This window comes from Podarcis raffonei, chromosome 17 (assembly GCF_027172205.1).
Source record: "Podarcis raffonei isolate rPodRaf1 chromosome 17, rPodRaf1.pri, whole genome shotgun sequence".
Lineage (NCBI taxonomy): Eukaryota > Metazoa > Chordata > Lepidosauria > Squamata > Lacertidae > Podarcis > Podarcis raffonei.
Window position 1 is genome coordinate 33050287 of NC_070618.1, and position 16331 is coordinate 33066617.

The window sequence follows — 16331 nt, forward strand, 5'->3', positions numbered from 1 at the left end:
AAAGCCCTCAAGGAAGGTGAATCCACCACCTCTTGCGGGCGTCAGTTCCACTGTCAAACAGCTCTTACTGTCAGAAATTTCTTCCTGATATTTAATCAGAATCTCCTTTTTGTAACTTGAATCCATTGGTTCAAGTCCCGCCCCTTGAGAACAGGAGAAAAGGAGCTTGCTGTATTAAGCCTTAATCTTCCTTAACCAGGCTCATGAATTGGGGTGTGCAGGTGCCCAATCTTTTATAAGTACGTAAAAGCAACCTGCAGGATCCAGCCAATGACCCATCTAGTCCAGGATCCTGTTCCCACAGTGGCCAATAAGATGCTGGTAGGAAACCCGCAAGCAGAATTCAAGCACAAAAACACTCTTCCCTTCTGTTAGTGATGTGTTGCTACGTTTGACTTAATGCATTCTCTCCATGAAAATAGGAGTGGAGAAGAGAGCCAATGAGAGTAGCAAGAGAGTAAGTCAGCAAGCCACTGCCTCCCTCCATAGCAAAGAATTTTCCACAAGATCAGTCTGTAGATGAACGGTGACCATGCAAAGGGGGTGCATGAAGCTGTTGCTGCTTTTATGCTCTGCCTCCACGCATGCAAATTTAAAAAATATTTTACCAAGTGCTCATGATATGAGCAACACTAAATCATGTGGATCTAATACTGATCCTCTCACATGGGTTTAACACGCATCTCTAATGAGCAACCCTGAGTAAAAAGTATGGCAGAAGAGTTCTGGGTAGACAGGGTTACCAATGCAGATGTGATCTGCCCCCTTCTACAGAACACATAAGTGCTACCTACCATAGAAAAAATTAGAATGCAAAGTGGTTGCGTTTTTATTCCCCATTTCGGTGAATCCGTAGAACTCGTTACTAGAGGCCAATTCAATAACCACATTGAAAGGAAGACAATTTCAGATGGTAGGCCCATCAGCTGCTTTTAACCAGCATGATCAGCAATGAACATAAACACATGGGCAGCAGTGAAACTTGAATGATAGAAGAGATCGCATTGCCCCGCAGCTGTTTCCAAAGTAAACAGTCCAGTTATTACTTAGAGGTGGTTTCACTTAAAATATTTACCCACCCTCGTGTAGGACATGAATGACTGGCTGATACCCTAATTCAAGAAACTGCTAAAATCACCTCCTTATTCCTTTCCAACATTTGAAAACTGTCCTTAAATGGAGAATGATCAAATCAGTACCAAAAAGTTGTTTGCACTTTTGAAAACGAGAAGGCCACAGCAGAATGTTGAGATAAACCCAGTTTCTAAGCCAAAGTTGGAAGTCTTGGCTAGGCGACTGAAACTTTCAGGTTCAACACCAATGTGAAATGAAAGGCCACCGGATGCAGGTTCCAGGGTGCTGTGGCTTGCTGAGTTAAAGATCAGGGACCAAGAAGGAAAGGGGATTAGGATTTGCCAACGAAACAGGAGATAGTAAACCAAAAAAGGAAGGTGGAGGGTACTCCACCTTCAGGTTATTTCCAAGTCTTGATTTGATTGTTGGAGGAGGGGGGAGACATTAACCTTCATTTGTAGGACCTTGAGAGAGGAGGCTGATTAATGAAGATGAGGTCCTCCTTTCAGCTTCATTGATTAGCAAGCAATTATTTCCCCAGCTACTCCCTGGTCTTGGAAGTCAAAATTCTGATGGGTAAAGCCTTGTCCATTCCCACACACCAAGTATCAAGCACTAGATTGGTAGCCAAGCAGCACAACAGGTGACGACAACACGTTCCTTCCAAACACACCCGCCCGAGGAAGGAGGGATCATCCCAAGACCTTGTACTTTGGCAGGTTCCCTCTTTGGTCTAGGTGCTCCTGAGAGCAACAGTTCACCTCCTCTTTCGAGAAAGAAGGCAGGAAACACACCATTCCCTAGGAAGGGCTGTCTCCAACTGCACCATTTTCTTCCTGGCAGGCCTTGAGTTTGGACAATACAGCATGTATCCGGAAGAGAGTGCGTGACTCCATTGAATAATTCTTGTAGTTGTTCCTGTAGGGAGAGGCAATCAGCAGGTGTTATATCCTGGAATGTGTCTATTCTACTCATTGTATTTAACAGCCTCCCAAGGTATGTGCATCTCAGTAGCCAACCAATGAAATGATGGTAATTTGGTTTCGGGATCATATGGGATCAAAGATCTGGCTCAGTACAAAGCAGCTTCATGTTTTGCCTTACTGGTTCTAAGATCTTATTGCCCAGAATGCAGTTTCAATGGTTGGGTTAGGGGAAAGGATGAGTGGCTGAACTGGCAACCTTTATTCCTTAACCTCCATGGGGTTAATAAATCTTACAGGATTCCATATACAGGTGAAACTCGAAAAATTAGAATATCGTGGAAAAGTTCATTTATTTCAGCAATTCAACTTAAAAGGTGAAACTAATATATGAGATAGACTCATGACATGCAAAGTGAGATATGCCAAGCCTTTATTTGTTATATAGTGGTACCTCGGGTTAAGAACTTAATTCGTTCTGGAGGTCTGTTCTTAACCTGAAACTGGTTCTTAACCTGAAGCACCACTTTAGCTAATGGGGCCTCCCGCTGCTGCCGCGCCGCCGGAGCACGATTTCTGTTCTCATCCTGAAGCAAAGTTCTTAACCCAAGGTACTATTTCTGGGTTAGCGGAGTCTGTAACCTGAAGCGTCTGTAACCTGAAGCGTCTGTAACCTGAGGTACCACTGTAATTGTGATGATTATGGCATACAGCTGATGAAAACCCTAAATTAACAATCTCAGAAAATTAGAATATTGGGAAAAGGTGCAGTAGCTATTCAATCCACGATATTCTAATTTTTCAAGTTTCACCTGTACATTACAAGGTAGCAAGAGCTTCCAAGGAAGCTTTTGCTCTCTTCCTTAAAAGCCAAGCATTGTGGAATAAACTGGGGGCTCACTTACTTCGCCCGACGAAGCAGCTGCACAGCCTCTTCATTACGGCCTTGTGCCACATAGAGGAGACTCAACTCCAGCAGTGCATTGGGTACCAAGTAGTGATCATACCGGATCCTCTTCTCACTGCAGACAGGGAGGCAAACATGTGCATGAAAAGCGGCTGGGTTTCGGATGAAGGTCTACTTAGTCTTGATTTATTTGATTTATTGAATTTATATACTGCCCTATACCCGGAGGTCTCAGGGCGGTTCACAGAATAAAATCAAGATATAAAACCACAAAATACATAACAAAAATAAAAACAATAGCCCCCCCGCAAAAGACAGTTTTAAAAGGGCACGGGATGTAAATCAGTCCAACCAAAGGCCTGGTTAAAAAGGAATGTTTTTGCCTGGCACCTAAAGGTGTATAATGAAGGCGCCAGGCAAACTTCCCTGGGGAGAGCATTCCACAGATGGGGAGCCACTGCAGAGAAGGCCCTGTTCTCGTGTTGCCACCCTCTGGACCTCTCGAGGAGGAGGCACACAAAGGAAGGTCTCATAAGATGATATCAGGGTCTGGGCAGGTTGATATGGAAAGAGGTATTGGAATGGAATGAACATATATGAACTAATAAGAGGTGGAACACAAATGGGAACCAGATGGTTGTGTTTGCAGAGGATTGTAGGTAGAATGGGAAGCAACTTACTCCTTGAGAAGCATCTATTTACTTTCAGCCATCCAAAGGGTGGTGAGGCCTGAGGGAGGAAGCATGAAGCCCTCTTTCTGTGCCAGGCAGAATGATCCTTACCTTGGGAGAGGCCCAGCTCATTAAAGAAAAACCCATATTCTCCTCCAAATAGACTGGAAACTCTTCGGAATCTCACCTGCCATGGACAGCACTGAAGCAAGCCTCTGCTTCAGCCGAACTGTGCAAGTGCTTCAGAACCAGGCCTTTGAGAAGTAGCACAAGACACCGATCGTCCACCTGGTACTCACTGGCTGAAGGTAATGGGGAAGAATAGGAAGGAAAACAGCAAAAAGAGAGGTGAACCAAGCTAAGCAGTTGCTGCCCCCAACTCCACACTTGAGGAGCAGTTGGCAGTTCATATGCATTCAGATTATTGGTCAGCAGACACTTCTTTTGTTCTCAACCCTACAACTAGGAAGGAAAACGTTCCCTGTTTCCTTGCTTACATGGATTTCCCTGCCCAGTTTACTTGTGAGCCGGAACAGACTCTTTGTAAAAAACAGGCCAGAAAAGGAAGGCATCTAAGCTCCAAATATTATTTCCTGGGATCAAGGAATTGTAACTTTGAAATCCAGTACAAAATATTGTGACCTTGCCTTCCCATGGTTTCAGAGAAACTGCCAAGTTTCTGACAAGGATTTGAAAACTAAAAGAGGTTATCAATATTTCCCAAATTTTTAGCATGTAATTTCGTCCCTGCAATAAGCTAGACTGGTACAGTAAAGAAAAAGTGATTTATATATGTTGTATGTGCGATCTATAACATTGTGCCACCAGATGGCAATGTGGTGTCCTTTTTTTCTCTGCCTGTTTTCCCTGTTTTAAATTTAGTAAAAGTAAAGGGACTCCTGACCGTTAAGTCCAGTCGCAGGCGACTGTGAAACTGAAACGCTTCTTTGATCCAGTCCCTGTCTACCTTGCCCCAAAATCCTATTACAGTGGTACCTCGGGTTAAGAACTTAATTCGTTCCGGAGTTCCGTTCTTGACCTGAAACTGTCCTTAACCTGAAGCAGCACTTTAGCTAATGGGGCCTCATCCTAAAGCAACGTTCTTAACCCGAGGTAATATTTCTGGGTTAGCGGAGTCTGTAACCTGAAGCGTATGTAACCCGAGGTACCACTGTACTACTTATATTATTTACTCCTCTAAATATTGTGCCTCGATATTAGGATATGCAACTTCTATTTTTTGCATGTATTCCAGAACATAATTTGCTATTCTAGCAGCTCTGCGTGCCCACCCGCACTTTGCCACTTTCGTGAAACCAGTGTGTTACCTGGTGCTTTCTGTAGCAGCTTCTCAGCCTGTGCCAGAGTCTCTAGAGTCCCCTTGAGCAGTTCCTGGCGCTTGCCCAGGACGGTGAATCCATTCCACATATACATCATCTCCTGGGAGGGAAAAGCACAGGGAGGGCATGGTGATGGTAGCAGGAATTTGGGACGGAGGTGGGGAGAGGGGAGAGACAGAGGCTGCAGCACCTCCTTTCTCATCAAACTATTTTTGCCAGCCCAGGGGAAGCAGACAGAAGCTTCTTGCCTCTTGAGACTCGTACATGCATCTCTTGTGTGCAACTAGATGCACACAATTGGACGGGTGTGGGAGGACACAATGTTCCTCAGATGTGAGAGCGTAGCAAATATGTTTTCTGCATCAGAATTTATGAGAGGAAAATGCACACCTCTTTCTTTTCATTTCTACGTGCGGCCCCTGGACCAATTTTAAACTAGCAATGAGATGCACAGCTTGCAGATTTAACATAAAGCATAAGAAGAATGCACATTTAAAGAAGACTGAAAAATGTTTACTGAGCATATGGGTGAAAATTGTGTTCATTTAAAATGCTGGTAGCATTAAGATAAATTAAACAGTGTAAATAAGATTTGATGGATGTAACATTGGGTTACTGAATGGTTTAGTTCATGTAAAATATGCAGGGATGTATGGTATGCAAAATGAACCACGGAAAGAGAAGAAAGGAAGTCATTGATTTAAGGTTGTTTAAATGAATATTTTGAAATGTAATTTAGAAAATTTAATTAAAAATATATATTAAAAATTAAAACTGGCAATGAGAGCATGGTCATGAAAAGGTTTTCCATTCACTTGAAACCATGACATCTCTCGCACCCATGCCCACAAGCGTAGAGAGGTCATGTATCTCCACCCTTACCAGGGCTGGCACAGGCAGAGGAACATGTTCGCTCGCTTTGTAGCGCCTCGCTTTGCGGATGGCGAACTTCTCTGTGGGTGGAGACTTCCCTGCGATCTTCTGCTTGAAGGAGGAAACTTGCCTGCAAGGGAAAGTCAGGTGGAGAGCCTCACTGCAGCTTCGTTCCAACAGGGAAGCCGAAGAGAGGGACTCTGTGCTCCCAGAAGTGCTTCATCCACCTTTCAGGGACTCTGGCTACGCTCGCTCAAGGAGCCTGCCTGCTGGCAGGCAGCAAACCTCATCCACAGCTTGCAGCCATTCAGATAGGCGCCAATCACACACCAGTCCTCCAGTAATACTGCTGTTATTTCTGCACAGCAACTATTCTGGCAAAACACTTGCAGAACTGGGGCTCCTAGACCAGGGGTACTCTAGTTGCTAACACCTTACAGTTGCAACAAGAGAACAGAACTCAGCCCGCATTGTCCCTCCCTCAATAAGTGCTAGTGTGTGACACAAAGGGGGGCTTTTACCTGAAGAGCTCAACCTCATCCTCACCAAAAGGCCGCGGTTCCTCTGGAGGCAGCATGCTAAGGAAGGCAGCTTTCATGTACACATACATTGCCTGTAGGGAGACAAGGAGGATATAAAGAAGAAGTCCAACCAGGGACAGAGCAATGTGGTGAGAGGGAGGGAGGACAGCAGCAGCAGGTTTGCTTTGGGGAGTTTAACAGCCTGGGAATCATAGTGAGAGAGACTCTTCTGACTGAGCTGGAAAAGGGAAAGGAAAGCACAAAAGGGAAGTCCCTTCAGCTGCAGACATAACCCAGCATTGGCCACTCACAAACTAGGCATTTGGGAAGTTTCAAGAGCTTGGAGGGGCATGTAGCAAGAGCAACACAAAATAGATTCCATTGTTCAAGAGTGCCTGGAAAACACCTAACCCAGATGCATGTCATCTGGCCATAGTGACTAATGATGATGGATTCTGACCTCATTCAGAAAGTAAGGGATAGGATTGAGAGCCTGGCAGGCAGAATATTGGCTTTAGTCATCAGAGGCTGAATCTGAGTGGGCCTTGCAATGCATGAGGGAAGAGAGGGAGAAAAACTGTGAAGCAGATCACACACTCAGAGCTTGATATAAAAGGCAAAGCCAGCCTGGCGGCACAAGGTCTCCTAGCAGCCATTCATGCTAGTGATAGTTTTAACAAAGTGAGGCCTACAGGGTCCCTTGCCGCATTGAACAGGGTGCAACTCCAGTCCCATAGCACAGCTGCAAAATATTCTTAGCTGGGCTAATTGTATACTAAAAGGGCAAGAAGAAGTATTCCCAGGCAATGCTTCACACAGGCATTGCAGTTCCAGGTCTGCCTGCTGAAGTTACTGGAGGTTCTGCTACTTTGGCTGTAAAGGTGCCCAGAACCCTGTGGATCAGCTAGTATCAGAAGAAGGCACCTAGCCTCAGTGCTCTCTTCTTATTTGAAGCAGGGAAAAGTCTCCCACTTTCCAGAACTGAGGTGTATCTCAAAGGAAACCCTGCAGGGAACAACAACTTCTGCGTCCTGATGCTCATTAACCTGTTCGCATTTCGCACCTTGGACCATCGATTCTCCTTGCTCAGCAGGTCCGCATAGAAGTAGGCCATCTTCCACATTCCTTTGTAGGCAAAGCACCACATCAGCTCCCAGTAGCACATATGGTGAAACTGCTTCCAGGCCTGCTGGGCTGAGCAGCCTTCTTCAAACTTCTTGATGGCCTGGGCAGAGATGGAGAGGCCAAGCCCAGGTTAGTCCAGAAAGGAGGTGAAGGGTAGCAGCAGCAGCAGCAGCAGCAGCTCAGTACTTTTCACTAGCAAGCACAGTGGGAAGGGTTTTATACTGGAAGCAAAACTCCCAGCCTTTCGCCATGGGGGAGCTGTGATGGGGTGGTATAAGAATGTGTGCGGCCGCTTCTCACCTCATTGATGTTCCCTTTGATCTCCTCTATCCTCCCGGCGAAGAATAAGAAAATGGCACTCTGTAAGGCAAGAGAAAGAGGACTCAGACATGAAAGACAGGGAGCCACAAGGCATGTGAAGCTCAGACTCCTCAACTCATTCATTCACACACACACACACACATATACACACACACACACACTATGTGATGGCCTGGGATTTGGACTCGGATGCTGAACCTGAGGGATCCCAGCCTGCACAGGATTCCCCGCCTCCAGAACCAGCTGAGCCGGGGCTGGGGCATGAGCCTGAAGGGTCCTCACCTGTGCTGGATCCTCAGGTGCAGGCACCAGCTCTGGTTCCTGAGGTGATGGAGGACCCATTGCCTGCAGGTGCTCCACTCTCAGCCCTGTCAGAGGAAGCTGAGGTTGCCTCTGGATCCGGTAACCCTCCAGCCTCTCCTGAGCTGCAGAGGCTCAGGGCAGAGAGGTGGAGGGAACTAAGTTCCCACAGGAGGAGTGCTTGCCTCCAGGCCAGGAGAGGTGAGTCTCCAGAGGATCGGGGCCGCCCTATGCCTCAGGGCAGATAAAAGCCGGCCAGCCCCAGTCCCAAGTTGCGGGAGCAACATTGTTGGTTGCTAGTTCCTGCCTGAACCCTGTCCTGCTTTCCTGCCTGAGCTCCTGACCCACCCTGGCTCCCTGCTTGCATGTCTGTTCCTGACTTCACCCGGCTCCCTGCCCTGCACCCAGCTTCAGCTACTACGGACTGCCTCCATGTTGCACCTTTGACCATGGACCGGACTTGGACCTCGCTTCTCAGGTAACCCATGGGACCAGCACACAATATCTGAAGTTGCATGAAAAGCATGGACCCAGCCTCTGAGGGCACCTGCAACCTGTTCAGAGGTGGCGGCGGCAGGAGAACGTGGCCTAAGACTCCAGAGCCCCCATTGGTCAACCCAGTTATAAGGGCAGAGAAGAACCCGCCAGGTGTTTCCTACAGCATCTCTGAGGGCCTAGGACCATGGTCTTAAGACCCTGAGGCCTTCTGAGGCTGAGAAGGTTAGGTTTCTCCCTCAATGCAGCAGTCAAAAGGCGGGAGAGCCGTGAGAAACCGCCACCCAACTCTAAACACACCATGCCTGGTGCTTTGGATCTGCCTCGCGCAACACCAGAGTAGGGCACAAATGCCGCCCCAGGCACAGGGGCTCCTGCAAAGCCTAGTAGCAGAAATCCAAGAGATTGAAACCCCCACTCCCACCCCTCCCCAGTCACAACAGAGGGTGCCGGCCTGGTCTGCACATGCAGCAGAATGATGTGGTAGAGTCTCAAAGGTGGGAAGCAGCCGCTTTAGACTGCGGGGGCCATTTTAGAATGCATCCCATTTATCTGAATGCATTTGAAGAAGAAATCCAGCCCATTGCGGGCAAATGTTCTAACCCCATTTCCCTCCCTGGTGTGCTAGGTTTCTGCCTACAAGGAGACGTATATCCAAGGGAGAATTTAGGGGAGGGAAACAAAAAACAAAAAAGATCCCCCACCTGCGGTCCGAAATGGCACAGTCCATTCTACCAATCCATTCCGCTGCTTATGCAGAGTCGGCCTGAGTCTTGAAAAAGACACGGGGCACAGAGACAGGGATGGGAAGAGAGAAAAAGAGCGCAATCTTAATATGGCAAAAACCCTGAACCAGAAGGCATGCTGTCTGCTGCAAAGTACTCCAATTTGGGGGGTAGGGAAAAAGGAGGGGAGTCCTTAATAAAAGCCACCAGCTCCACCACCACACTCAACTTTAGCCAATCCACAGGTCGCTTTCTAGCCTTCTGGAAATAGTAGCTAAGGGGGCTGACGCAAAAGGGAATTGTGCCCCAGCCCCACTGTAATTTGAGCACCACACCACTGCCTCAGAGTGGGGCAGGTAAAGCCTAACTGGTCCCTCTCTTAGGAACATTAGGCAAGGGGTGCTTCTTTATAGATCTCCAGTGAGGAGCACAGGTGACTGCACAGGTATCAGGTGAGTGCCTGTAAAGCCTGCATCACTTTGCAAATCATCCGCACAGTGCCTTACCTTAGGGTAGCGGGCGAGGTACGGACTCAGAAGGGCCTCAGCCTCTGTAAAATTGTCTTCACCAATCCCTGGTGGGAGCACAGAAAGAGGGTTGCGTTAAGCTTCTTCGCAAAGGGCACCCTCTCCCCTGATGTCCCTAAGCAGAGCAAGCTCACAATATTTTGCACCACCACAATATTTTGCACCACCAAAAGATTTGCTCCAGCTTCTCTTGCAGTGTCCCAGGGGAGACACCTCTCTCCCATTTGGTAATTTCAAGCTGTTAAGGCCAACTCTAGCAAGCTCATGGCTGAAAGGAAACTCACAGCTCATACTTAACCACAACACATCTCCAGCCCAGTTCAGTCAATATCAGAAGGATTTGAATTTGAATTCTGCACCCTCCCTCCCTCCTCTCACCCGCCTTAGGGCCCTCCTTCAGTTCCCCCCACAAACCAACTTCTGTAATCAGAAGAATTCGCATAGACCCCAATGAAGTGGCATAAGCCAGTTGTGGCAGGAGACGTTACATCTGAGCAGATACTGAGCCGAAGGACTGACCCTAAGCAGGTCATGGAATAAAAGCCTCCAAATGGGGAAAAGGGGCCCCAGTTTCCCAGCCTTACTGTTGCCAACCCAGTTATAGGCCACCATTTTCTATTCTGCTTCCCAAAGGTGGAGAGAAGACTTTACCTAAGACGAAGGTAAGGAAGGTGTAGTAGCAGAGGAGCAACATTGTACAAAGCAAAGCCCGCAGGTTGGCTGTGGTGGCCCCCTGATGCAGCTGCTGCAGGCCGTAATCCTGGTGGGGAAGAAGAAATAAAAATAAGGTGGGGGTTGAGAGAGAGAGAGAGTCGGAGGGAACAGCTCTTTGTAGGTAAACGCAACAAAGATCAGCCATGTGAGAGTTCCATTCAGCACAGGTCTCTGGATGAGCAGACCCGGCTTCACCAGAATAATTCCCCAGGAAATACTCAGCTAATCAAAGAACAAGCTGGTGCAGAGGCCTAATACAAACACATCAGCACCCATCCCAGCATGAGGGACGAAACAGCACATAATAGATAGCCTTAAAGACCATCAGGGCATTTTCTGTGTCTCTGAACTGGAAGTAATGGCTTGAGGCAGCAGGTAATATCAACTACATAGCCTCCAACATTTCTCCAATGAAAACAGGGGTGTCCTATTCAATGATGATAACAATAATAGATACCGGTAGTTCTGGGTACCTAAAATGTATAGGAACTTATTCATGTATGCGACTACAGCGGCAAGAATGTTACTTGCCCCCAAATGGAAAAAAGCAGAAGTCCCAGCAAAGGAAGAATGGATACAAAAACTTATGGAATACGCAGAAATGGCGAAACATAACAGAATAATATTAAATCAAGATAACAATTCTTTATTATAAAAGAATGGAAATGGTCTATTGAATATTTACAGCTAAATTATAAACAGATAAAAACATTGGCAGGATTATTGTAATAACCTGCAGTTTTATAAGAGTATATAAAGATGATTTATAAATGAGCAAATTAAGTTACTTTGGATATGCAGAAGATATAAAAAATAAATTTAAGGAACTGCAGAAAGAGGGGGAAGGAAGTCAAGTTTTGAAATGTCAATATTATTGTAAAATTAGTGAAATGTATAAAATTTGTGACATGTATAAACTTGAAAAGTATAAATAAACAAACTTTTTAAAATGATGATGATAATAATAATATTAATAATTGTGGTGGTGGTGTTTTACTATTTATACCCCACTCATCCTACTGGGTTGCCCCAGCCACTCTGAGCAGCTTCCAACACAATATAAAAACATAATAAAATATTAAACATTTTTTTTAAATCCCTATACAGGGCTGCCTTCAGATGGCTCAGGGGTCAGATAACTCTATATTTCCCAACATTTCTCTGATGAAAATAGGAAGATCAGAAACTGGGACGGCTTCTGTAAATCTGGAACTGTCCCTAGAAAATAGGGACACTTGCGAGGGTCTGCAGCTGCAGGATTTGGGTGTTATTTGCCAGTCCACTTGATCCAGGTCTTGCCAGTCTTGAGTGTGTACAAGAACTATGAATAGAAAGCATTCTAGATCCAAGTCCTTAGATGTGCCTGTCAGACCACACACAGCTTCAGTGGCACCTCTAAAAACATAGAAAGGTTCAGGTCAGGCCCACCCACTTTGTAGGCTTGGATTAGGCAAATGAGGTAGCCTCCAGATGTCAGACACAGCTCCTGTCAATCCCAGCCAGCCAATGGCCAGGGATGATGGGACTTTTAGTCCAACAATATCTGGATGGTATTGTCTACACCAGGGGTGGCCAGCTCCCAGTAGACTGCGATCTACTCACAGAGTTAAAAACAGGCAGTGATCTACCCCCTTTTTTTGGGTTCAGGTCAAAGTTGTTGAGCATTTTTAGGAAGGAAAGCCCTGTTTTTTAGGGGTTCAGGTCAAAGTTGTTGTGGAGCTTCTTTTTATGGGCTTCTTTGAGGGGAGCCAGTGATCTACCACAGATGTCCAGTGATCTACCAGTAGATCACAATCTACCTGTTGGGCGTGCCTGGTCTACACCATGGGTAGGCAAACTAAGGCACGAGGGACGGATCTGGCCCAATCACCTTCTAAATCCGGCCCGCGGACAGTCCGGGAATCAGTGTGTTTTTAAATGAGTAGAATGTGTCCTTTTATTTAAAATGCATCTCTGGGTTATTTGTGAGGCATAGGAATTTGTTCATTTTCTCTCTCTTTTTTCCAAAATATAGTCCGGTCCCCCACAAGGTCTGAGGGACAGTGGACTGGGCCCCTGCTGAAAAAAAATTGCTGACCCCTGGTCTACAAAGAGCTTTCTCTGCCCCAGGTCGCAGACAGATGCTACCCATCAAAGTAGATATACAGAGCTAGATAGGTAAATGACAGCATTTATATCTAGAAATAAGCAGACCACATTCTGCCTCTTCAAACACACACACACAGGCAGGCAGTCATACCTTGTCCCCTGAAAACCCTGCAAATTCCAGAAGTCTCAGGATCCGGGGTGGGAAAAGGGAGAGCGTCTGTGGAAGGAAGACATTGACATGAATGGCAACGGACACACTTGTGGGGAGAAATCCTCCTCTTAGACTTCACACTTCTTCAGCAGTGGAAAGCTCCACTTTTCGAGTGTGATCCACTTGCAAATGGACACATCAGAAGCAGACAGTGTGGTCTCTTCCTGATGTTGTTAGGACTCCAACTTCCACCAGCCCCTGCCAGCTTGGCCAATGGCCAGGAATGTTGGGAGCTGCAGCCCAGCAACAACTACAGAAAAGCTACTCCCTTCAGAGGGAAGGAGAAGAAAGACAACAATGACTAACTCCAATGGGCTGCTGCTTGTAACTCAGTTTCTGTCCTTATAACCGCTGGGGAAGCGCATGCAGACTCACCAAGTTGAAGGCACCAATGCCCAGCGCAACTCCTCCCTCCAGATGGGCACGAGAAGGAGAACTCGATGGCAACTGATTGGGCTGGATGAAGCTGTTGAGCTCCCTGCAAATGTAAGAAGGTTTAGAAAACCCCACTGCACCTTCACCTACCAGGAGTGAAGCATGGAACCCAGGCATCCCAGCTCACGGTTTTCCTAACCACTAGACCACTCTCACCCTGACCTTGAGTCACAGAGTTTGAAGATACTTCATTGTTGTGACAGGGGATATGAGTGAATAGGAAATGCAATTCCTTCCCGCCCGCCCCCCTTCCCCACAAAATTGCTTTAAGGCAAAGAAGGACTATGTTCCCGATTCAAACATCCAACACACATTTCAGGAACGGTCAGTCTAGAAAATGCTTGTCGAGCAAGGCAGTCATGTCCTGGATGGCCACCGATATTGCTGTCCCAGTTTTCCAGAGATCTCCATGACACTTGTGGCCATTTCCGGGCACTGCTAATCTGGCAAGTACCGTATTTTTTGCCCTATAGGACGCACTTTTCCCCCTCCAAAAATGAAGGGGAAATCTGGGTGCGTCCTATGGGGCGAATGCAGGCTTTCGCTGAAGCTTGGAGAGCGAGATGGGTCGGTGGGAGTTCCTGCAGGGCTCCCTAGGCTGCGGATAGCAGCGTGTTGCCCAGAGCGTGGGGTGCGCTGAAGCAGAGCACCCCGCGCTTCGGAAAGATATCCTTTTCTCCTCTAAAAACTACGGTAGGTGCATTTTTAAAAGCTCGGGCTTCCCCCGCGGCTGGGGGGGGGGAATAAAAGTTTTTTTCTTTATTTCCCCCCGCAAAAAACTAGGTGCGTCCTATGGGCCGGTGCGTCCTATAGGGTGAAAAATACGGTAAGTGCGCAAGTGGACATTTCTTTCCTCTCCTCTCAGGTACAGACAGTTTCTCATGTGTAAGCATCCCAAAACTGGGAGCGGTTTCCTGACACTATGTGAGATGCATGCTGGAGCAGTAGCTACATCTCAGACTTTTCTCACACACATTCCTCTGCTGACGTACAGCACAAAAATAAATCACATGTTCTTGGGACTGTACCATTCCAGGCTCAAATGGAGGGGGAAGAGAGGGGGGAAGTGAATATTTCTTACACACATCCACCCCTGGCAAACCAGCGGAAAGATTATGGTGCAGGGATTCTGTATCAGCTGAATTTCTCTGCATGCGCAGTGTCAGGGAACTGCCATCGGAGCCAAGAGTGGAGGTAAGGCTCCCCAACGATGCAGGAGAAGGGACCAGCAGGGAGAGAGAGAACACTTCCTTTGGGGAAGGAAATCGGCGTGACACCAGGAAGAAAGGGGAGCAGGGAAGGACTTCGGAGAGATGGCTCTAAGACTCTTCCACAGAGACCAGCGGGGAGAGCCCAGGACCTCCGCTGGCCACGCCTACTCTGCGCAGAAGACTTCCGCGCAGGGAGGCTAGGCGGAGACTTGGCGTCAAAGAGCTTTCATGTTGGAAGAAGTTCAGGAAACGCCCACTGACGGATTCTGCCAGTGACTGAGACAGCCACGGAGAAAGGGCTGTCCAGCCAGGGAAAGGTTTAGCCAGACAACGTTGCCTAGAGCAGCAGCCCCCTTACGCATGAGCAACCCCAATTCCCTTTACACGCAGATTGTCCCAGAAACCTCTCCCTTCCTGAACCTGGCATGGAATCCAATTGTCCTGCCCCGTCTTCTTCATCTCATACCCTTCACTGGTGCTGCTTCTCATTCCCAACTTTGTGCTACCTGTGATTCAATACTGCTCTGCTGTTCCAGCCCTGCCAGCTGTCAGCACAACTCACCTGTAGATGAGGTAGCTGCTACGCACCTTGATTCCTCCTTTTATGAAATTCACCATATTTTCATCCTGAAAGAAGAAAAGGAATTTTGAAAAGTCCCCAGCTTAAGGAAGATAACTCAGCTCCTTAAGTCTGATGTGTCTGTGTGATGCCACCAGGACAGCTGAATGCAAGCATCCTGCTGTAAGGGGAAGGCACAAGCAGTGGTGCCTGGGCATATTGGTCCCAAGCCTGGCATGGATTGGGAATGGAGAACCTGTGGTCCTCTGGATGTTGTTGGAAGACCGCTCTGATCATCCCTGACCATTGGGCCAGGAATAATGACTGGGGCTGCTGGGAGTCCAACAGAATCAGGAAGGCTGCAGGGTCCCCATCCCAGGCATGGATAGTGGAAGCTGATCGGAGAACAGGAAGGGGAATTGCTCTATGTTGGCTGGCTCTTGCCTGGCTTCCCCATAAGGCAGCATACAGAATCCTTGCATGCAGTCTGTGGCTTGTGTTACATATGAATCTGTGGATTGGGGCACTAAATATATATAGCAATTAAAGGTGGACCAGAGACATTTGCCTCCTGAAATCCAACCCATCAGAGAAAGGAGGAAGAAAAGTGGCTGCTTACCTGCACAACAAAGTTAACATAGAAGTGTGAGTGGCTGCAATGCTAAATCTCTGCTGCAGGAAGGAAAATGCCTCTGACTCCACCTGCTGCAAGACCTCTCTCACTGGGACACCTCCTGTCGAGGGGTCCTGCCCCACCACTTGAAAACTGCTGCCCTGATGGCCTGTGCCCTGCAGTGGAGAGAAGCTCCCCTTACCTGCAGGAAGGTGAGGGCAGCCCGATGCAGCAAGCATTCTGCATAGCACACTTCTGCATGCAGCTCCTCTGCAATGGGGAAAGGAACAGGTTCAGGGAAGACGTGTCATTCCTAAGCAGGCTTACCATGTCCACCTCTGTTCAACCCTCAAACATTCACATCCACCCACTGGAAACAGCAGCGCCAAAGAAAAAATACCATGGATCTCTGTCTTGCGCACATCTTGAAGCTTGGACTATTTACTTATATGCAACACATCAGCCAATAATGAAGATTCCCTGCCCCAAAAGTCAGGGGGAACCTCTAGACATTGCACACCTTATATTTATTCCTTTCCACAAGCTACCCTGTGCCTACATCAAGACGAGCCAGAGAGGGTAACGTAAGGATTTCTGGATTCAAGATCCATATACAGTGGTACCTCTGGTTGCGAATGGGATCCGTTCGCAACATGAAAAGAATGCAACCTGCAGTGGCGCGTCTGCACACACGCGGG

General features: G+C 47.5%; 1 protein-coding gene across 5 annotated transcripts in view; it reads right to left on the minus strand.

Moving 5' to 3' along the window:
- Positions 1 to 904: 904 nt before the first annotated feature.
- LOC128404814 (tetratricopeptide repeat protein 39A-like) overlaps positions 905 to 16331 on the minus strand; it is a 34352-nt gene continuing 18925 nt past the window's right edge. For 4 of the 5 annotated variants that reach the window (XM_053370766.1, XM_053370765.1, XM_053370764.1 and 1 more), the window contains exons 5-18: positions 15836 to 15903; positions 15024 to 15088; positions 13191 to 13293; positions 12756 to 12821; positions 10454 to 10562; positions 9782 to 9849; positions 7735 to 7794; positions 7373 to 7534; positions 6310 to 6401; positions 5798 to 5918; positions 4904 to 5015; positions 3763 to 3877; positions 2903 to 3019; positions 905 to 1992 (exon numbers count right to left, since the gene is read on the minus strand). In XM_053370766.1, the coding sequence (XP_053226741.1) occupies positions 1875 to 1992; positions 2903 to 3019; positions 3763 to 3877; positions 4904 to 5015; positions 5798 to 5918; positions 6310 to 6401; positions 7373 to 7534; positions 7735 to 7794; positions 9782 to 9849; positions 10454 to 10562; positions 12756 to 12821; positions 13191 to 13293; positions 15024 to 15088; positions 15836 to 15903 (1376 nt within the window). In that variant the 3' untranslated portion in view covers positions 905 to 1874. Of the gene's footprint in view, positions 1993 to 2902; positions 3020 to 3762; positions 3878 to 4903; positions 5016 to 5797; positions 5919 to 6309; positions 6402 to 7372; positions 7535 to 7734; positions 7795 to 9781; positions 9850 to 10453; positions 10563 to 12755; positions 12822 to 13190; positions 13294 to 15023; positions 15089 to 15835; positions 15904 to 16331 lie in introns of those variants that run through there. The other variant, XR_008328176.1, reaches the window with a different exon arrangement.